This window comes from Natrix helvetica, assembly GCF_964273705.1.
Source record: "Natrix helvetica genome assembly, chromosome: 2".
In the NCBI taxonomy this organism is placed as follows: domain Eukaryota; kingdom Metazoa; phylum Chordata; class Lepidosauria; order Squamata; family Natricidae; genus Natrix; species Natrix helvetica.
In genome coordinates, this window is record NC_138552.1 from 164,385,384 (window position 1) to 164,406,708 (window position 21,325).

The following is a 21,325-nucleotide window of genomic DNA, read 5'->3' on the forward strand; positions in this document are numbered from 1 at the left end:
TGTTTGTAAGGCTGATGTTTTATTTTGTTATATTGATATGTGTCATCAAAGGAACCATGCAATTCTGGTGTTCTGGCTTGATTATTTCAAAAGGATAAATACCATTATTTGAACATTATTATCTAGGGTAGAAATACTATCAGCAGGTCAAATCAGAGGTGGGTTGCTACCGGTTCACACTGGTTTGAATGAACCGGTAGTGGCAATAGTGACTGTGTTGCTGAACCAGTAGGGATGGCAGGCTGGCCATGCCCCCAAACCAGTTCGCCGGTCACCCATGCCATTGCCAACATGTTTTTTGTCATTTTATAATGTTCTGCGCATGCAAAGAACAATTTACAGGCCACTGTGCATACGCAAGCAACTGTGCATACGCAAGCAACGTGTGTGCAAAGTGTGTGCGAAGCGAAGCGGCAGTAACACCGGCAGCAACCCATCCCTGAGCCAAATGTTATCTTCTCCTTCAAGTCAGATTATCTTCAATATAATTTTTAATACTACAGCGCTAAAGACGCTAGCATTATTGATTTCTTCCCTTCATGAAAATCTAGCATTTTCTGCAGTTTATTCAAATTCTTTAAGTCAGATTTAAATTTGTATATTCATTCATTCATTCATCAAATTTACATGTTTCCTACCTCACTATCCAAAGAGACTATGGATAACAGTCTGTTTTTGTGTCTTATTAACAATAGTAGATTATCACAAACATGATAATGAATCAACCAATGCTATTTGTTAGTGAAATTGTTTAAAGTGAAGCAAAATAAGTCTACAGAGCAATTTAATAACAAAATTACATCGACTGTCCAAAATATTGCAGACATCTAAGGCAATCTTTAAATAATCAAGGCTCACTAGCTGTACAACTGATTATTCATTAAAATGATAGATTTGCAATAAGGGTGAAAACAGCTATTAAAAAAAAACAAATATTCATTTTTTTCTACTAAGGTTTAAAGCTATTTTATTTGAAGGCAGAACATGTTCAATTTTTGAGTGTTTTTTTCCCCTATAACTTGGGAGGTGGCAACTCTGCCATTCAGATCTCTTGATTTAACTCTCTTTTTCCCATTAGGAGTCCCAAAGTGTCATCATACATTTAGGTGAGCAAACCCCAAATGCAGGAAACACCTATGCCAACACACTACGAATCTACTACTTCTATTATTTTTTATTTTTCATAATAACTTTATGGAAAAACAAATTAGACTTTTCTAATTAAAAAGAAAAGAAGACCAGCTTGTTTCAAAATTCTCAATTATTTTTGTTTCCAAGAATGGCTCTATGTTATTTTGGATGCTTGGGAGGTTTGCCCTCTTGCCTAGAATTAAAGACAAAGGAAAAACAATAGAAAGATGAGATGCAGCTTAAGAAGCTAAAAGCACCTTAATAATTTGCTATCCAGCAGGTCCATGTTTTAGAACTAACCATGCCCTGCCATGTTGGCAGCTGTTTGCCAATGAGGAAGCCTTTCCATAATATACATTTGTAATTATGTGTGCTACTTGGCCTCCACATCTCAGTTTCAAAGCCGAAGAGCCAGCATTAGCCAAAGACGTCTCTATGGTCATGTGGCCAGCATGACTAATTGCCGAAGGCTCACGGAACGCTGTTACCTTCCCACCAAAGGTGGTCTCTATTCTTCTACTTGTATTTTTACATGCTTTCAAACTGCTAGGTTGGCAGAAGCTGGGACAAGTAACGGGAGCTCACTCCTTTACGCGGCACTAGGGATTGGAATTGCTGAACTGTCAACCTTTCTGATCAAGAAGCTCAGCGTTCCCCCCACTTTTTTTACATACAACCTTAAAATTCAGAGAAAGAAGGATGGCTTCATGTTTATTAAACTACCTCTGTAGGGACAACCTTTGACAGAGCATGAAAGATACTATAATGTGGTCATGTCCTCTTAAACTATTTGTCTAATTAACTTGAGAGGTTGCAGCAATTATTTTTGTTATCTCTGGCAGCTAAACTAAAAGAACTTATATGTAAGAGGGCTTTTTCCCCAAACACACAGAAAGGCACTATAATGAGGAAGAAATATTCCCCAATATTTACTATTGAAGTAGGAAAGCAAAGGAAAAAGATCAAAACAAATCAAGGAACCCATGTGCATGCTTTGATTTGATAAGGGATGTAGCTTGTATCCGAAGAAGCAAGATTCATATCTGTTCAATAATATCTTGTGTATTGACTATGTATAAGTGTAGCTTACAAACAGCTAACAATGGATAAAATGAATATCAAGAGGTGTAATATTAGAAATCTGCTTTGTAATAGTGTCTTCACTTCTACACTTCTAAAGTAGTGAAAACACAGTTCTAGCAGTATTGGGGTTGTGTCAAAATCAGTATGTTACGATAGAAGTTTGGACTGGAGCTTTTAATTAATCCCAACATTCCTGGGCTGCACAGAGAATGTAGATTTGTGTTGATTGAGAAAGCAGCACTGGTAATCTATAAACAAGTTAACAGTGAAAAATAAAATAAGCTGCACATTTTCAATGCTACTTTTGGAGGTCTATTCAAATCCCCAGCACCATCCTTATTTCCACATTACATTTATAATTCTTCAAAAGAATGCATAAGGCTCTCTTATTTCAGGTCAAATTCCCACACCATCTCTCTTTGTATGGTATATTCAGACTGATTTCAGCTTCTAAGTGTTTCAGCCAGGGAATCTTTCTCTTTATCTTTTGCCTAATCCTTTTCACCCAAGAAACAAGGATGGCATAAGGAATGTTCTTCATAAAAGGCATATATTTTATCTCTAATCTTTCCTAGACAAATGAGAGCAGTTCCTGCCCTATGGGAAGAGGTTCTCCCGCCCAACATTCAGATGGCACCAACCTGGTGGTATTTTGAAGGACCTTGAAGACTTGGTTGTTCTCCCAGGCCTTTGGCAAGGGTAAGTGAAGCCTCCTTGGATTGTTTATGTCTCTGTGTGTTTTGTTGTTATTGTTATTGTTCCTATCTAGTTCTTGTCATCTTTGCCATATTTTGTTCTTCATTTTTGTTCCTTGTTGTATTTTTTTTAATATTTTTATTTGTGAACCACCCAGAATCATTGAAACTTAGATGGCATTCAAATCAAACAGATAGATAGATGATAGACAGATATAATTTTCTAGAGATAACTGTGTATGACCTTTACGTTCGTTTTTTTCTTATATTTTCATCAGTAAGAAGCCAAGCCTGTAATATGTTCAGTCATCATTCACTTAAGCACAGGAAAGTCTTACCTTAGTGTGATTGGTACAAGGACATCCCTGTTAATGGAGTGATTGGCACTCACTGTCAAAATGTTTGGAGAAGGGCCACAGCCAAATCGAGCAGTTGGCTTCCCATTCACGAGGTAAAGATGAAGGAAATGTTCTTCTGCAAATTCATCACTAGCTTTAAAAAGAATGGAATTATTTATTTATATGACACTTACACTGAGGTAAAGAAGTTCAATTCTTGCTCAGTTTTACACTCCATATTGGTTTTCTTCAATTGACTCATATTATTTCCCCCTTCCTCTTTTTTTGAGGGGGGGGGAGAAGATAGTGAAGAAACTGTTTCCCCCCACTATCTACAGTATAGGAACATCCTCCTTCAAATAACACAGAACATGAGATAGTTCTGTATTTATTTTTATTTTTATGTATCTTCTTTATTCACCAATTCCTTTCCATTACAGCTCCAATCCAATGGTGAGGATTTTCATGGCTTTCTTTATTCCAGAAACCAATATGATACATGCCAATTCTTTGTTCAGAATAAAACATGGCTTTTAAAAAAAGTATTTTCATAACTCTACAAACCTCAGATATACTTTTCTATTGACACAGTCTCTAGAAGTATGGGGTCGGGGTGGGGGAGGGAAGAAATTTTAAATACATTTACATGAACATGGAAAAAACGTAAATCAATATTAGGAATATTTGAAAAAAAAACCTACAATCATCATCAATTTCTGAAAGTTCAAATTATATTTTTCCAGTGAATGTTCCATGATAGTCATCAGTACATAGTATTCTCTTTGGACCTTTCTGCTTTCAAAACAAAGCAATGATGTTTGCACATAGAACCACTGGTACCAGTACTGGTATCAGCTGAATGTGATCATTACTAATATGATGATGCTACATTAGTACTTCTGTTGAGTTTCTTTCCTCAATGGAGAATTGTTTCCAATATCCCACTGGCAGTTGAGAAAATTTAAGAATCTTAAAGCAATGGAAAATTATTATTTTTTTATTGTGAAGAGCTACCTGGACCTACTGTATTTTATCTCTGGGCACCAAACAGCACAATACTCAATTGGCTTCTGAAGTCTTCCAAAATGATGGGAATCTTTAGTTCCTTTGCTTATCCCCAGAACAATGGGAAAGCAGAATCACTTTTCTATGTGGCCAAGAGAATATTGGAAAAAGCCAAGAAAGGTGGCTACCATCCTGGACCATCAGAACATCCCTACACAGGTTTTGGTTGAAGGACCAATTGCATTGAAAGACTTAGTTGTCCATTAGAAATATCTGAAGGCAACAATAGAGAGGCTGCACTCATGACAGAGAACAAGCTACAAGATCAGTGTTATAACTGATCAGCTAAAGATCTTGCAGGAGATTCTGAATGGAACCCACCAATGGAAGAGAACAAAGTCTGATGTCAGTTATCTGCATGATCTTCTGAGATGGTCATTCTTAAGCAATAGAGAAGGAAGAATAAAGAAAATGAAATATTGAGAGCATCTTGGCATGAACCAACTGAAACTTGGTTTTATCACTGATGGTAAATTTAAGCATTTAAGACCATCTCAGAAACAGCACATTGGAAATGTAGGAATTAGTCCTGCAATTATGCCCCAGTGTTTCATGTGTTATAGGCAAAAAATAAAAATAAAAATGATTTTGTTCTTTCAAGTTTGCCATCCAGCTGGACTATATTTGCATCTAAAAAGCAAGCAAAAGATATGCAATTGAAACTGCCACAATACTCCAGTTCTTGATCCAACAATCTCTTTCAAATATCAACAATTGTGAAAGCAAAAAAGCTTTTTCTTATCAATAATTTATTACAGGAATGTGTATAATATGCCACCTGGAATGTGGTCAAATGTATATTCAAACTTTGATCATGCAAACTGTGGTAAAGTCTTAGTTCTTTTTTCCCTCATGGAAAATACGTAAGTTCACTTCTATACCCAGAGCAAAAATCTCCAAATTAGTGCCTGTTTATGGCAGAGTAGTTATGTATTTTTACATGTATATCTGACAGTACTTTTTTTTCAAATCTTTCTCTCATACCTTAAGAAACTTTGCTGTATAGGAACCAGAATTCAAAACATTGTATAATAATAAGGGAAGCTCTCTCTCTCTCTCTCTCAGCAAATGGCTGTTCTAGTAGTAGACTTATGATCACAATTGAGTCCTGAATTTTGGTTGTAAGTTGCTGCCTTTTTTATATCAGTTACCATATGACCTGACTCAATTGTACAATCTTTTTAGAATGGTCATTAAGTGAATCATCATGGTCATTAAATGAGTGAATCACATTGTCGTTAAGTAAATCCAGCATATCCAGTGGGCGTTTTCTGCTATTTTCTGCTGGAAAATGGCAAAAGGTCACAATTCATGGTCCTATGACAAGGGGACACACTGAAGCAGTTGTAAATGCAATCCGGTTGCCAAAATACAATCACTTGACAATGGGAGAGAAAAGTGTGGCGGACACAACTTCAAGGGTGAATATGACAGTGGTGGGTTCTGGATCCCATTGCAACCGGTACGGTTGCAATATGCCCCAGCATCCTCCACATGAACATGCACAGCACATGCATGCGTCTTACTGTTCAGCGACACCTCTGCGAGTATCCATGATGCTCCAGCTGCTCGGCAAAGCGTCATGCAGGGGCTGTATGTGCTGTGCGTATGCGCGGAAGCACTGAAGAGCTTAAAGACAGGTAAGGAGCACTGTACCGGAACAGTACACAGTACGCCAGTACGCCTGTATGTTGTACAGTAGAAAGTTTGTGCATCTGAATGTGTAAACCAGGGGTGAAATGCAGCAGGTTCTGACAGGTTCTGGAGAACCGGTAGCGGAAATTTTGAGTAGTTCGAGAACCGCTAAATACCACATCTGGCTCGCCCCAGAGTGGGGTGGGAATGGAGATTTTGTAATATCCTTCCCCCAGGATTGGGGAAGGAAAGGGGATTTTGCAGTATCCTTCCCCTAGGAGTGGAGTGGGAATGGGGATTTTGCAGTATCGTTCCCCCAGGAGTGGGGAGGGAATAGTGATTTTGAGTATCCTTCCCCCAGGAGTGAGGAGGGAATGGGGATTTTGCAGTATCCATCTCCCAGGAGTGGGGAGGGAATAGGGATGGAGTTTGCAGTATCCATCTCCCAGGAGTGGGGAGGGAATAGGGATTTTGAGTATCCTTCACCCAGAAGTGAGGAGGGAATGGGGATTTTGCAGTATCCTTCCCCCAGGAATGGGGAGGGAATGGAGATTTTGCAGTATCCTTCCCCTGCCACATCCACAGAACTGATAGTAAAAAAAAATTGAATTTCACCACTGGTGTAAACCCAACATTTTATACTGATTTTGCATTCCAGCTCCCTGATCACATTCCCTCTATCCAGTCAGCAGAACTTCAGAGGCCCTGGTTTTCAGGCACTGCGGCTACTAAATGCTAGGTTGGCTTGTAATAAGGCCTCCCTTGTCTGCCATTTAATCACCGAGGAGAAGGCCAAACAAACAAGCATGCATTACTGATCCTTTCAGATATTTGCCCAGTGGGGTTTTGGATGTGGCATCTGTTGAGACTGTAGGTCAGAGATACAAGGATGTAGCAATTGCTATCCAGCTATGCAATTGCTCTGGTGTACTCCTCTACAGATTGCTGGTTGGGAGATCTTGTTCATTAAGCTGGGCTCTAGGAATGAGTTGTGATGGTTGCTACTGTACCAGTCTTCCTATTGCCTAGCAGCTTCCCTGCTTGCGTCATGAAGTTGAGGATTTCATGTGCTCGATTTCTGTAATATTTGTTTTCTCATTATTTGGGATTCATCTCCTTATAAAGCTGAATTGTTCAATAAAGAGTTAGTCATTTCCTCTCAGTCTTGTGCTCTAATCTTCTGAATCTTCCATAAACTTTTTACACTTATCTATCCCCGATTGCTCTCTTTCTGAAGGAATAGAGATTTACAGCTGTGTCTGTCCTGAAGTCTGACACCTGAATGAAAGAGGCAAGTTTATGCCCTTTGATTCTTAAGGAATAAAATAATTCAGAAGGTTAGAAGAGATATATTGTCTGGTTAGTAGCGATTGAGTCTACTTTTCTTCCTTCATTAACTGCCCCCCCCCCATCCAATTAGCCTGAAATACTTTAAGAATTATTAATATTATTATTATCATCAGCATCATTTCTCCTCTTCTTTATGAGAATGACCATCGGACCACACAATTCTATTTATTGTTGTATCCTAGTCTTCTTGTTGGCTTTTAATGCATTTTTGCCAATCTCCTCTCTACCTATCCATTTGTGATTATTGCTACTACTTATTTTCTTCCAACCACCTTTAAAATCAAGCATCCTATTCCACAGCTTTCTTATAATTTGGAAATCTTCCCAGCTCTCAGTTGGCTCTGTGGAAATATTTAATCAACGCCAAATGGGTAATCTTCTGTGCCCATACCAATCCTTGCTGTTTTCCTATGATTTCAGTTTAGTTATTGAGGCCTTATCATCACAAGGTATGCTGACTGTTAGATTGGAATCCAATGAGAGAAATCATTGCTGAACACAACAGGGCTTCTTTCTGGGATTTAAGAAATGATCCAGGCCAAAATTCTCATGATTAGGTGCACAAGGGGAAATGTTCTGTGAATGGTTCACCTAGGAGAAAGTCCTCCACAAGGAGAGGACCAACCTAGAACTAAGGAGAAATTTACTGACTGTGAGAACAATTAATCAGGGGGACAGCTTTGCCTCCAGAAGTTGTGGTGTTCCAACACTGGAGGTTTTTAAGAAGAGATTGAACAATCATTTGTCTGAAATGGTATACGGTCTTCTGCTTAGATTAGATGACCTTCAAGGTTTCTTCCAATTCTTGTTATTCTGTTATTCTGCTTGCTGAAAAGTTTGGAATCACCTTTATGCAATTTTGAACACCTGGAGCATATTGTTTACAAAATCACCATCTGGCTTTGTTCTGCTTTTTAGCTCTCTGCTGGGCTGCGGAGGAAAATTGTCCCAGAAGTTTAAATGCAGGATCCTGCAGAGCTTAGTGCTGTTTTGGATCTGTCTAGGGAAAATGATCGTGTTTGGGAAGACTGCAGTGTAAGAGTTCCCTAGAGAATAACTGGATATCAATTAGCTGGCAAGTAATGGCTGTGATACATGGCACAATGAATGAACCCGCAAAGCTCATCCCAGCGTACAAGGCCCTGCCAGGACTTTTTAAAGACCCTGGCAGGCACAGGAACAAATGGTCCATTCTTGTTTTTTTATTCTCAATGAATTTGATGTCAATCTAATTCATTGTCTATACCTTTGTTGTCTATAGAAGTCTATGATTCAGAAAAATAGGAGCTGTGTGGGAAAGTTATAACTTCACTGACTGGTTTCACTGAGGTGAGTGAAAATGAGCCATATTTTTGGTGGCGTTCTCTTCATATATAGGAACCCCCAAATACCCTTTCAGCCATCAGCCCACCTGCTAACTGAGAATTATTCTTTGATCTTTTTTATTATCAGAGAGTTCTGTTATAGAATCCCGGAGTTGAAAGGGACCATTAAGACTGAAATGAATGAATTAAAACTAAAACATTCCAGAGAAATAGTCATCTAGCCTTTGCTTGACCAAATGCAATGAGGGGGACCTCACCCCCTCTCTGGGTGCTCAATGTCACTGTTGAACTGCTCTTAATGATAGGAAGTTTCTTTGAAAATTAAATCAGAATCTGCCTTCCTGTATCATGACACTACCGTTATCGATTTTGCAAATCTGGAAACCAAGAGGACAGGCCTTGATTTTCTGGTGTGTGACATTTGATCAGGTTGCCTCCAGAAGTTGTGAATGCCCCAACACTGGAAGTCTTTAAGAAGATGTTGGATAGCCATTTGTCTGAAACGGTATAGGGTTTCCTGTCTAGGCAGGGGGTTGGACTAGAAGACCTCCAAGGTCCCTTCCAACTCTGCTATCATATTGTATTGTATTGTATTGTATTGTATTGTATTGTAAGGTATTTGAAGACTGCTACCATCTTCTCCTTCTGTCAATATCAATATATTTTACCTGGCTTTACAGGACATAATTTCAAAATCCTTCCTGTGATCATCTTCAGGGAATGGCAGCAATTTATATGACTTGCTAACTTCTTTTAGTCTTCACGACGATGTGTTTCTTTGCATAGCCAATTAAATTCCAACATAACTTTTTCTGACTTTTTCTGTGATTTTATAGAACTTTTTTCTTGTAATTTTTGTCCTTGTAATTGGGGGACCTATTGGTATCCGCAGTGGGTCAAAGCACAGAAGATGATCGCTTTGTAAGGGACAGAGTTTGTATTATAATAGCATTACACAGATGTTGTCATTTTGACAAAATATCTGGTGGCTGAGGTCTACACGACTCCTCTGCTTCTTAATAGCTTGGCTAGTTGACTTACAGATTGCTAACCTTGATATGAAGATCTAAATGTCCTATAATATGGGACAGATATTCTATTATTCAAGTACATGCCTTGTTTCATTTATTAAAATAAAACCTCTCTTCTAGTTTACTCAAATCCACACACTTCAAAATCACTAAGGCCTAAAGACTCTGATTCAAAAAATAAACTGGGACCATTCATTTAAAGACTTAATCTTGGGGGAATTGGGTGGTCCTGTTCTACTCCAGTCGTCTTTCAGGTGAAGGGGACACCACCCATTTAAGAACAGACTGAGCTTATTTTTTCACTCGACGTACAGATACCTCCAGACCCTTTCTCCAGGTGACAGAGTGGAGATGCTAGGAAAGAAATAGGGCAGGCTTGCCTTTCTGAGACTCACTATATAAATAAAACAGTTATACTCACTGTAAAGGAGAGTGCCATTTAAAGCAGTGGTCTTCACAGTCAAGTAGATTGTCACGTTGTTCCATTCTTGCTCTGACGCAACTCTATCTTCCAAAAGGGATGATAGTGAAGGTAGTTCTAAATAGGAGTTTTCACTGAATGATGGGAAGAATAACGTTGTATCTGGAGCAAACAAAAGTACATGACATGTACCATCGGTATCTTGCATGGAATACTGATGGCAAGAGAGATACCTATCACACAGACCATTCCTTTCCCTTAGGATATTTTGTTTGCTTTTTTTTTTTTTAAAAAGAATGATTTTGATGAGAGCTGTATTGTTTTTTGTGGGGCATTCTGGATATGATAATAATTATTCATTGACTTGTAAGCACCATCTCCCTAATTGTACATAAAAACACAGAAGAATATGAGGAAGCTCTTCTTTTCTCTGGAGAGAACTAAATAAGAGTGGGAGTCTTCATAAGCAAAGAAGCTTAAGAAGAACATGAGATCTTTGGAAGCATGGAATGAGAATTGCAGACTATAAAGATCTACAAAGTCATTCCTCAGTACTACTAGCACAATTTCTCAAATCTACTGCTTCCAGTAGCCAATGAGAATTTCTTTTGGCATTTTACTTGCAACAATGCTGAGCGAATTATTTATTTTGTCTTTTTAATTATTTAATTATTATTTTTTTAAATAAGAGGTAGGACTCCTGTATTCTAGGAGGGTTTCTTGTCCAGGACACCCACTTTCAAGCTGACAAAAGCATTAGTGGCTTTTTTGAAACATATTCCATGACTTTTTGGCTCTGGTTCCTGATTTTTCCAGATCTTTCCCTTCTCTCAGTCACTGCCAATGTCCCAAAATGGCACCCACATAAGTGCTGGTCTTTCCAATATCTTTAATCCCCCCCTCAACTACTTATTCCATGCAACTGTTCCTTCTAGTGATGATCTCAGAAGGAAATAACCATGTTCCCAGAATGAGATCTCCAATGGGATTATCCTTTCTTCATCTTGTCACTTTTCCTGATTTTCTCCACGACTAATGTTCTTGGCCTCCATAAACTCTGGAATGAAACAGCCCAGTTTTTTATTTGGACTGACCAAAAGCCAAGGTCTTTTGGTTTAGCTACAGATAACTCCAGATCACTGTTCCATGCACAGAACATCTTGTCCATCTCTAGACAATCATGACATTTTCTCAGCATCAGTATAGAAATTGTTTGTCACTACCTTATGCCAAAATGTTTTTTTTCTTATAACTTTCCAATCTAATCTATAGTTTTGGAATTCCTAGGAAGATTCTGATCCAGATACGAAACAGGCCCGAGTCTGCTTCAGCTCCAAACTCAGCCAGGTATTTCCACATGGTGGAACAATCTAACTTTCAGCAGACCGCAAGAAAATCCAATTAACCAATTAACCAATTGGTTTGCAAACTTTTTTTTTTTTTGTAAATTTGTAAATACAATTTTTACAAAACTTTGGCAATTATAAGAAAACATCCAAGCAAATGTATCGGTCACCATTCATTTTTTAATTAGTATTTCCCAGAAAACAGTATATTATCATCTTCTTAATCAGAATATATTTTGCCAAAATAAAAGTTTATTTAATGTACATTCATCCTTTAACCAAGTTATTTGAAAATTTGCAAGCAATATTATGTTTCTAAATGATTTCTAAAACTCATTTTATTATAATAATTATTAATGACTTCACCATATTTTACTACATTTTCAATAGTGAAAGTTGCAACAAATCTAAAGCAACATATTAACCAGAGGTGATATTCTACCGGTGCACCCCTGTTCGGGCGAACCGGTAGTGGCAGTGGTGGGAGACTCTGTCCACCTGCCCAGACGTCATCATGGATGCTCTGTGCATTTACAGAAGTTTCTGTGCATGTGCAAAAGTGCCGCACACACATATGCTCCCAGTTTCGAACTAGTAGCAAAGGTAAGAGAAAACCATTACTGATATTAGCCATATTCATTGGAATAGTAGCATGCCATATGTAAAGCTATATCTCTCCTATAAGACACAACCATATTTAAAAAAAAAAAAACAGAATAACCATGCTTTCATTGTTATTTTACCACATGACATCTAATGGAATAATGAAAATAAATCTGTTATTGGAGAAAGCTGATCTTTCTTGCCATATATTGCTTGTCTAAATGATTACTTTAACCAATAGCTTAATTAAGTATATGTATTGATTAGAATTTATTCTGACAGCTCATTTTCAACTTCTGTGCATCTTTGAGATGGCAAAATGTTATACCTGAAGATGGAATCCGTGTAAATTAAACATTTGAGCCAACAGCTCACATGATTTCATTGAATAACACCCTAACCCTTGAAATCAGGCTTATTAAATTAATATTTCAACTCAGTTCTCTCTGTTTCTTTCTTCTTTTACTATTGATTTTTAATGCCCAAAAACAGATGGATTATTTAAACAGAAACCTCACAAGAATAAAGATACAAAAATCAGAGAAGAAGATAAACAACTAGTAAAAAAGCTAAGTAAAAACTTTTTTTTTTAAAAAAATGGTAACACTGCTACCATTAGGATGGACTAGAAGTAGAATGGCGCAATGGACAGAAGCACTGCAATGTTTAATATAGTTTGATCAGAAAACAACAGTTTGGAATGAAAGCTGGAAAATTTCATTGCGAGATACACTTGCAATAGTCTGGGAATGGGAGCAAGATGACATCATCCGTTCTTGCTCCCAGGAAGCAGTGAGTGACCTGTACTGGTGATGAGCTAAGTAGAAAGTTGGACTCCTTACTAACTAGTAAATGCAGATATGCCCTTAAGGGACAGGTGGAGAAAACATTGCACATTGCACATAGCACATTTATGTTTTTTTGTTTTCTTTCTAGGTTTTCTCTTTAGAAGCTTGTGTTAAATTTGGGGCAATCTTCCTTTGAACTGTTTCAAAGGTGCTTTTTCAAGAGGCAACTGGACTTTCTTCGGGGTTTTTTTCCTTAAAATGAAACGTTTTGCTTCATTTGTTGGTTGTCTAAAGTTTTGTTGTTCCTGCTTTGTTGTTTTATATGTACTGTCTGTACACCGCCCCGAGTCCCTGCGGGGAGAGGGGGGCGGTATATAAATTTAATAAAACTCAAAAAAACTCAAACTCTTCAACTCTGACTGAAGAATTGAAGCAGCTTCTAGGATGAAAAGCAAAAAGTCTTAAAGAAAGAAAGTCCAGTTGCTTCTTGGAAAAGCATCTTTGGACCAACCATGACCTGGATGATTGTGAATCTCTATAGCACGGGTGTCAAATTCAATCGTGTCACATGACGTATTGTGATGTATCATGATGTTTTTTGCCTTTGTGAAACTGGGATGAGTGTGGCCTGCATGTGATGCACCTGGCCCATTTTGGCTGCCATTTTGAGAGAAAGCATTTTAGTAGGTTTCTGATTTGAAACAAATCAGATGATGACTTGGTTGATTAATTACTGTAAAAATAATTTAGAAACGGTGTAGTGGTTCTTGGTCTGTGCTAGCAAGGAAGTTCTTATGATCAGAGACCCAAAGGATTAGATACAACCAACCTCCAATCAAATCACCCTTTATTAGTTAAAAAACGTTTTGTGAACAAATTCTAAGCCCGACTGGAATTAAAATCTTCTGAACTACAGGGAATGTAATTGTTGAAAAAAGAATATTGGATAAGGACAAACATTATCTGTAAATGAAACTAAATTAATAAATCATCAGGCATGTCAGGATATTCTAGGATGAGGAAAAAAACAGTCAGCATTTAAAAAGACAATAGAGAACCATGTTTCTTTATAATATGCAAAAAATGAAAAGCTTAACCACATCAGGCAAAAGCACACATTTATTAAATCAATGAGAACTGGATATATGGTGTTGTGCATAGTTATAAATACTGTGATTGTCCCAATGTTGGTATCTGCCTTTGTGAGACAAATCCAAACATCATTGCTGAATAAACATTTCTCTTTATCCGCTAACCTCATCTACTCTCAGAGTGCAGAGTTGTTATTTCACAATTGTGCATTATTGGCTTTGCTTCTACAGCATTTGCATGCCAGAAATGTACAATTACTATTTCAACAGGATGCATGCTAGCGCAAGTAAAATATAATAATTGCCCAATTTTAGAAAATGACAACATTCAGGTTTTGAACTCGGTGTGCTTTGAGTTAGGGCAAGAAGGACCCTGAATTGCTAAGGGAGTTTCCTCCTCCTCCTCCTCCTCCTCCTCCTCCTCCTCCTCCTCCTCCTCCTCCTCCTCCTCCTCCTCCTCCTCCTCCTCCTCCTCCACACCAACGTTTCTCTTCATAGGTCATAGGCCAGATTTAAGGATGGTGACAAACTCAGTAAGGATACAGATATATCTGGTGGGACAGTTACTTTTATTGACAAAGTAGGCTATTTACAAGATATTCGGTGTCTTGACTTTTTTACCATTGCTGCGAGATATTATTTACAGAGTCTCTATTAGTCCTATAAGCAGTGGTGGGATTCAGCCAGTTCTCACCTGTTCGGGAGAACCGGTTGTTAACTTTCTAAGCAATTCGGACAACCGGTTGTTGGAAGAAATCTCATTTTGTTTTTTTTTTTCACTTTACAGGGCTAATCCTGTAAGGAAGGCAGGAGGGAAACATTCTGGTGATGTTTCTAGCCTAATCCTTATTGCCCCGCTTACAGAAACTGCCTCTCCGGTTAACCCTTATTACATTGTATCAGCTAAGGCGAAGCGCCCATCGACCTGAGTGACATTGAGTTGGCCACGACCACACAGTCACATGACCACTGAGCCACGCCTATCAGGCTGCTCGTTAGGGCAGAGAACTGGTTGTTAAATTATTTGAATCCCACCACTGCCTAGTGGTAGTCCACACAGGAAGCACAAGCCATGCAGGAAGCAAAATCATGAAGGCTTACTCCATCATTACTGAAGAGGTATTTTTAAACAGAATCTTGCAAGAATAAAAGTATTTCTTCCCTCCTTTCCTTTTACTTTCTATGTAAAATTATGCAAAATCCCCGCTGAGATGCTTCCTGTGCCTTCTCTCCTGTGGACTGACACTTCTTTTAAATGCTGTTTGTCCTGTCTGCAGTTGTTCCTCTTGCCTCCCAAGGTGACTCCCACATGCCATTACAGCCTCCAATTTAAAAAAAAATGTTATTTTTTAACATCTAAGTTTTTTCTTGTATATCACAGCTCTGTTACATAACAGGTTTACATTCAATCGTCATGTTTCTGTCCCTTCCCAAAACTTGTACTCCTGTTTATCCTTCCTTATCTTTAATTTTAATGTCTTTGCTTTTACTAGGCAACTTTGGGCCACCTGCTCCCTCCCTCCTTTCTGCTTGTTATTAGTTAAGGCTCTTCAGCAGCTTCCTTATCCACTAAGCAAGAAAAGGGGTGGATGAGGCAAGCCAAGAAGGCAGACAGAAATTTGATTCCTGAATTTTTTCTCTTATCTTCTGTGCAACCTCTGGCCATTCCTCTGAGGCTGGAGTCCACTGGAGAATTTCTGGAGTTCTTCTGGAACTTCAGGAGCTCCACTGAACAACTTCAGAACTTTTTGTACAACAGCCTTAGATGCATTGAACCATACTTTCGCATTTTTTCTTCAGTCTCTTTTGTCTCTAAGACAGGGGTGTCAAACTCGATTTCATTGAGGGCCATATCAGGGTTGTGTTTGACTTTCGGTGGGTGGGGGGGCATGGCCGCAGTGGGAGTGGACAGCTTGGGAGTGGTCACTCATCGAGGCTCCATTTTCAGCCATGTCAGCCTTCCCAGGCTCGGTTTCTGCCCACAACAGCCCTCACAAGCTCCATTTTTGGCTCTGATGGCCTTCTGCAGCCCTCTGCCAGCAAAAACGGAGTTCAGGAGGGCCGTGTGTGGCCTTCCCGAGCTCCCTTTTCACTGGAAGAGGCACCATGGGCTGGTCCTTCGTGGTTTCCAGGGTGGGCCCACAGGCCAGATCTAAGCACCCCATGGGCTGGATCTGTTCCCTGGGCTTTGAGTTTGACACCCCTGCTCTAAGACATACATCTTCATATTCTTGGCTGAATTGCCACTCTTTCTAATCTCATGAATGCAGCTCCACCAACACAGAGCCCCATATTCCACACTATTTGGTAAAATACCTAAACACTTCTAAAACCACTATCACATTCCCAAAAAGTAAAGTGTGGATGTGCTAAACTATGTAGAAGGTAGTCAATGTCACCAGGATGATCACAACTGGATTTTTATGGCCTTGAATAGTTAAAATAGCCATGGATTTCAGTGGGATGAAGATACAATGTGTTCTGTGTGTGTCATGGATTGGCAGCACAAAGTCACAATAGGTAGAAGCATGGAAAATTAATGTGTAGTTAGTTTAGATTTAGATCTATCTAATTAGGTTTTTTTTTTCCAAAATTAATGTGCAGTGATGGAAAATAAAACCAGGAATTCTTCCCATTGTCTAGTCACAGGATCTGTGTCCCAGGGAACAGCCAGGGAGAACGGTACATCCTCTTTCTGGGTTCACAGTGGTTTTGGGAGAGAAAGATAAACTTTAGGGAGAAAGGGGAAAAAAAGAAATGGGATGCTCTTCCTGTTTTACATTTTTCATGTTTGAGATTTTGGAGTGAAGTTACTTAAATAATTGAAAGCATTGGTCACACAATGTTGGTTTTAATAAAAATGTATAGCTGTGGAACCCTAACCCAAATATATTTAAGCTCAGCACTGTACTCAGCTTCTGTAACCGTAACATTATGATTAATAACTTGTGCCATCAAATACTGCTGGGAATGAAGGACTCCTGTTTTTCTCTGGAATAGGTATTTTATCCTAAATTGCCGATCCCAGTCCTTCAAAATTGAGCCTGGCAAATGGTGCTGCCCTTTCACTTTTAACACAGAACAAATTAAAGAAAAGGGATTGTTGTATTCCCTTGATGTTGTTTCTCTTCCCATCTAGCATTGCCTGCTGGCAAGAAAAATAAGCATCAATCATTCCCCTTTATGTCTGGCAGGGAAAGAATGCATAGGTATACACAGATGCTTAGAATGGCTAGTCTACCTTCTTGTCAAGTTTCTGATTTGCAGGATCAGCCTATTCCTAAATATGGGAGCAGTCTTTCAAAATTCCATTTAATCCGTGACCTGAAATAGTCCAGCTGGTGAGTCATAAGGTGGAGCAAAGTTAAAGGGAACTATTTGACTGCTGCTTTGTGTGCTAGTGTTGGCTTGTTTGTTTGTTTATTAGATTTTGATACCATCCTTATTACTTCGTAAGTAACACAAGGTGGTGAATGTATATAATACTCCTACTTTCCTCACAACAACCCTGTGGGCTGAGAGAAAGTGACTGACTTTTGTGGCTAAAGGACTGGAACTTAACCAGCAGATCAAACTGTCTCTCTCTCTCTTTTTTAACTTTTTCCCCTCCAAAAACAGTTTAAAAAGTTTAAAAATAGTGGGAAAAAGGTCATGTAGGCAGGAGAAAGCTCATAATGCTTGTAGTAGGGAAGACCCAATAATGCAGGTAGTCCTCGACTTATAACCCTATGTTTAGTGACCGTTCAAAGTTACAATGGCACTGAAAAGTGACTTATGACCATTTTTCAGACTTGCGACAGTTGCAGCATCCTTGTGGTCATGTGATCAAAATTCAGGTGCTTGGCATCAGATTAATATTATGACGGTTGCAGTGTCCCGGGGTCATGTGATCCTTTTTGGTGACTTTCTGATAAGCAAAGTCCACGAGGAAGACAAATTCACTTAACAACTGGGTTACTAATTTCACAACAATGATTCACTTAACGGTTGTGGCAAGAAAGGTCATAAAATGGGACACAACTCCATTAATGTCTCACTTAGCAACATAAATGTGGGGCTCAATTGTGGTTGTAAATTGAGGACTACCTGTACTCAGTTTCAATGAGTAGTTGAACTTGTCAAGAGCAATGAGGTGGAATGTAGATCTCTCCCTCAAATGAATTTTAGCCCATTTTTCAACTGGTAACTCCGCATGCAAACCTTGAGGGAGACACCACTTTGCTGAAGCATCCACTTGTGTGGTAGAGAGGCAAAGTATGGGAGTTGGCTGCCTCAGCCTCTCTCTTTCCTGGTTTCAAATGACCCTCTGTAGAACAGAGGGACAGGGTGGCTCAGTGGCTAAGATGATGAGCTTGTCAATCAGAAAGGTCGGCAGTTTGGCAGTTCAAATCCCTAGCACCGCGTAACGGAGTGCGCTCCCACTACTTGTCCCAGCTTCTGCCAACCTAGCAGTTTGAAAGCACATAAAAATGCAAGTAGAAAAATAGGAACCCTCAAATGAAGGGTGGGAAGGCAACAGCATTCTGTGCACCTTTGGTGTTTAGTCATGCCAGCCACATGACCATGGAGACATCTTTGGACAGCACTGGCTCTTCGGCTTTGAAATGGAGATGAGCACTGCTCCCTAGAGTCGGGAATGATTAGCACATATGTGTGAGGGGAACCTTTACATTTACCTTAGAACTCAGGTCTAGCAGTTTCACAAAAGTATGTTCAATTTGTATAGGTGAGGAGACTAAGTAGGACCTAAGACCAGGGAAGATCTTCAGAAAGTGTCAGTCAGTTGTTACTCAGGTAGGTGCCTCTCTGGAGGCCAGGTGTCTCTCCTGTGTCCCAAAACAAAATATTCATGAGGTGACCTGCAATCAGAAGGAAGGAGGAGAGCCACCATGGGATGAAATGGCCATAATGTGGTAGGCTTGAAGCGGTAGCAAGCAACAGCAGGAGGACACATCATAAAAAAAACATTCATTAGCTTTTGTGTCAAGGTTAGCAGAAATATGAGGATGATCTCTCTGAGACTTCATTTTAAAATACCTTTTCTTTTTCCCAACTTAATCGAGAAATGTTGCTTAGCTGAGCACCAATAAAAAAAATCTTAAATTATGTGATAAGTAATAATCTCATAAAATAGCACATTCAGATACACACACCCAAATTACCAGGGCAGCTGATAAATAGCGTATTTATATAACCACCAGAAAAATTGCTCCTTATCAAGACTATGTTAGCTCATAAAATACATGTTCTATTTTTTGAAAAGTAAAAATAGATTGGCTTGCTCTTTTCCCTTTCTTAGACTTCAGTATATTTGGGAATGTAAAAGTGTACTCTGACTCAGGCATACCACAGTGCTTTACAGAACACTAATGAGAAACCTTCAAAAATATTTGAAGTCAGCACTGCATCAAAATTCATAATCTACATTTTTATTGACCTTAAACACAGCGGGTAGAGCTATATCAAATTTGTTATGTGCAAAAATAAAACTGGAAAGGAGTAGAATCAATTTCTTCAGTCTATGCTTAAAAGATAATAGATTTTTTTAAAGCTTCAGGAAACAATGAAAGAATATATTCAGTCTTGAGGAAGGGGTGTTCAGATACAATATGGTGAACAGGGAAGGTCAAAACAACATTATGCCTGGTTTATTTAGGGTGACAGGCTATTAAACTCCAAAGGTCAACATATCACCTTGCCAGTGACGTGCGGTGAGGTTTATGGCTGGTGAGGCTGGTGATGTCATCAGCGCGAGCCGCGGTCCCCTTCATGTTGACTCAGGAAGGCGGGGAATGGGACGTGTGCAGGAGGCTGAAGCTAACTCAGCCTCCTGCAACGTGGTCTCATTCCCCTCCTTCCTGACTCCTGAGTCAACATGAAGGGGACCACGGAGCGCACTCGCGGGACCATGGCTCACGCTCCGCGGTCCCCTTCATGTTGACTCAGGAAGGCGGGGAATGGGACCACATGTGCAGGAGGGAGGTTGAGGCTAGAGGAGCCTCCTGCACACATGGTCCCATTCCCGGCCCACGTGTGCAGAAGGCTCCTCAACGCCTTTTCCCTTTCCCCTTTTTTTTATTTTCATGATGAGAGCGGTGAGGCTCTGCCTCCCCTGCCTCCCCTGCCCGTAACCTTGCAGTCCATTGTGGTGCAGTTGGCTCTTAGGGATGCATTTAAAAAAAAAGAAATTCTAGACAAAAATACTAAAACAACCCCCCCACCCCCCCACCCCAAGAGAAAGAATATGCTATTTACAACAGCTAAATGGATCAGAGTCCATTAAGGCAGTGTTTCCAACTGCGATGACTTCCATGGATTTGGACTTCAACTCCCAGAATTCCTCACTCAGGATGACCATTCCTGAGAATTCTATGGATGTGGACTTCAATTCCCAGAATTCCTCACTCAGGGTGACCATTCCTGAGAATTCTGGGAGTTGAAATCCAGCCATCTAAAAATTTCATAGGTTGGGAAATCCTGAATTAAGGAGTGCCAGTCTTACATGATGTAATATCCTAAGGCGTTAGAAACACTACTAGCCCTTACAGCTTTGAATACAGACCCCAGACTTACAAAGATTGTCGCAAAAGAGGGACAAGTATGAAATGACATGAGAGCAAACATATTGTCAACATTTAACGTTAACTGCAATGAATTTGATATTATTTATATTTCAATTGAGTTGATGTCCAAATACCACTCAATACTTCCTGAAGTCCCCCTTTCTTTTATCTCCATGCCAGAAAATCAGGGTTATTGATTGTGTTGAAGAGAGTGACTGACCCAAAGACAACCAATGAGTTTTCTTGAATAAAAACTTTGGGGTTCTCTTAATCACCAAATGGTCACATATAGCTGGAATTGCCATATGTTCCCTGGAAAATACATTGACTAGATAGCTTTTGACTGCTATTTAACCTCTGGATGTAGATTTGTAGCCCAGATGTGCTTGCAAACTAGCTGTGTTGCTTTTTTTTCATTAAAAAAAAAACCCCAGTGTATTTGTAAGGAAAGGAAACACAAACTATTATATTAGGCTTTGAAAACTAAAATCCTGCTGTAGAAGAAAACATTTTTCCTTTCAGCATTTGCTATATCATGTTAAGAATTCAAGCCCACTGAACCATATAATAAAAAGATTACTCAATGTTGCAAGATATAAACAGAATTTTGTATAAGAAGGACTGCTTGTCAGTGCTGGCTGATAGGATATTTCCTGTCACTAAACCGAGTGTGATTTTTTCCCCCTTTTTCTTTTGGAAGAAATGTTTGGATATTATTTCGGACTTTTGATTGATTGACTGGTTGGTTGGTTAATTATGTTTCATAAAATTGATAAACTGTTAGTGATTACATAGATTTTTCTCCAGCAAGATCTGTACACATACTTTATGTCTCCCATATGTGCACCAACCGTGGCTGT

General features: G+C 39.2%; 2 protein-coding genes across 2 annotated transcripts in view; both read right to left on the reverse strand.

The window, feature by feature from the left end:
- LGSN (lengsin, lens protein with glutamine synthetase domain) overlaps nt 1–21,325 on the reverse strand; it is a 383,291-nt gene that overhangs the window by 310,426 nt on the left and 51,540 nt on the right. The gene's annotated exons all lie outside the window — the stretch shown is intronic.
- The window catches only part of EYS (eyes shut homolog), a gene marked incomplete at both ends in the record, with an annotated part of 387,634 nt that overhangs the window by 151,366 nt on the left and 214,943 nt on the right, over nt 1–21,325 (reverse strand). The window contains 2 exons of the mRNA XM_081943885.1: nt 3,248–3,397; nt 10,071–10,236. Of these exons, the coding sequence (XP_081800011.1) occupies nt 3,248–3,397; nt 10,071–10,236 (316 nt within the window). The remainder of the gene's footprint in view (nt 1–3,247; nt 3,398–10,070; nt 10,237–21,325) is intronic.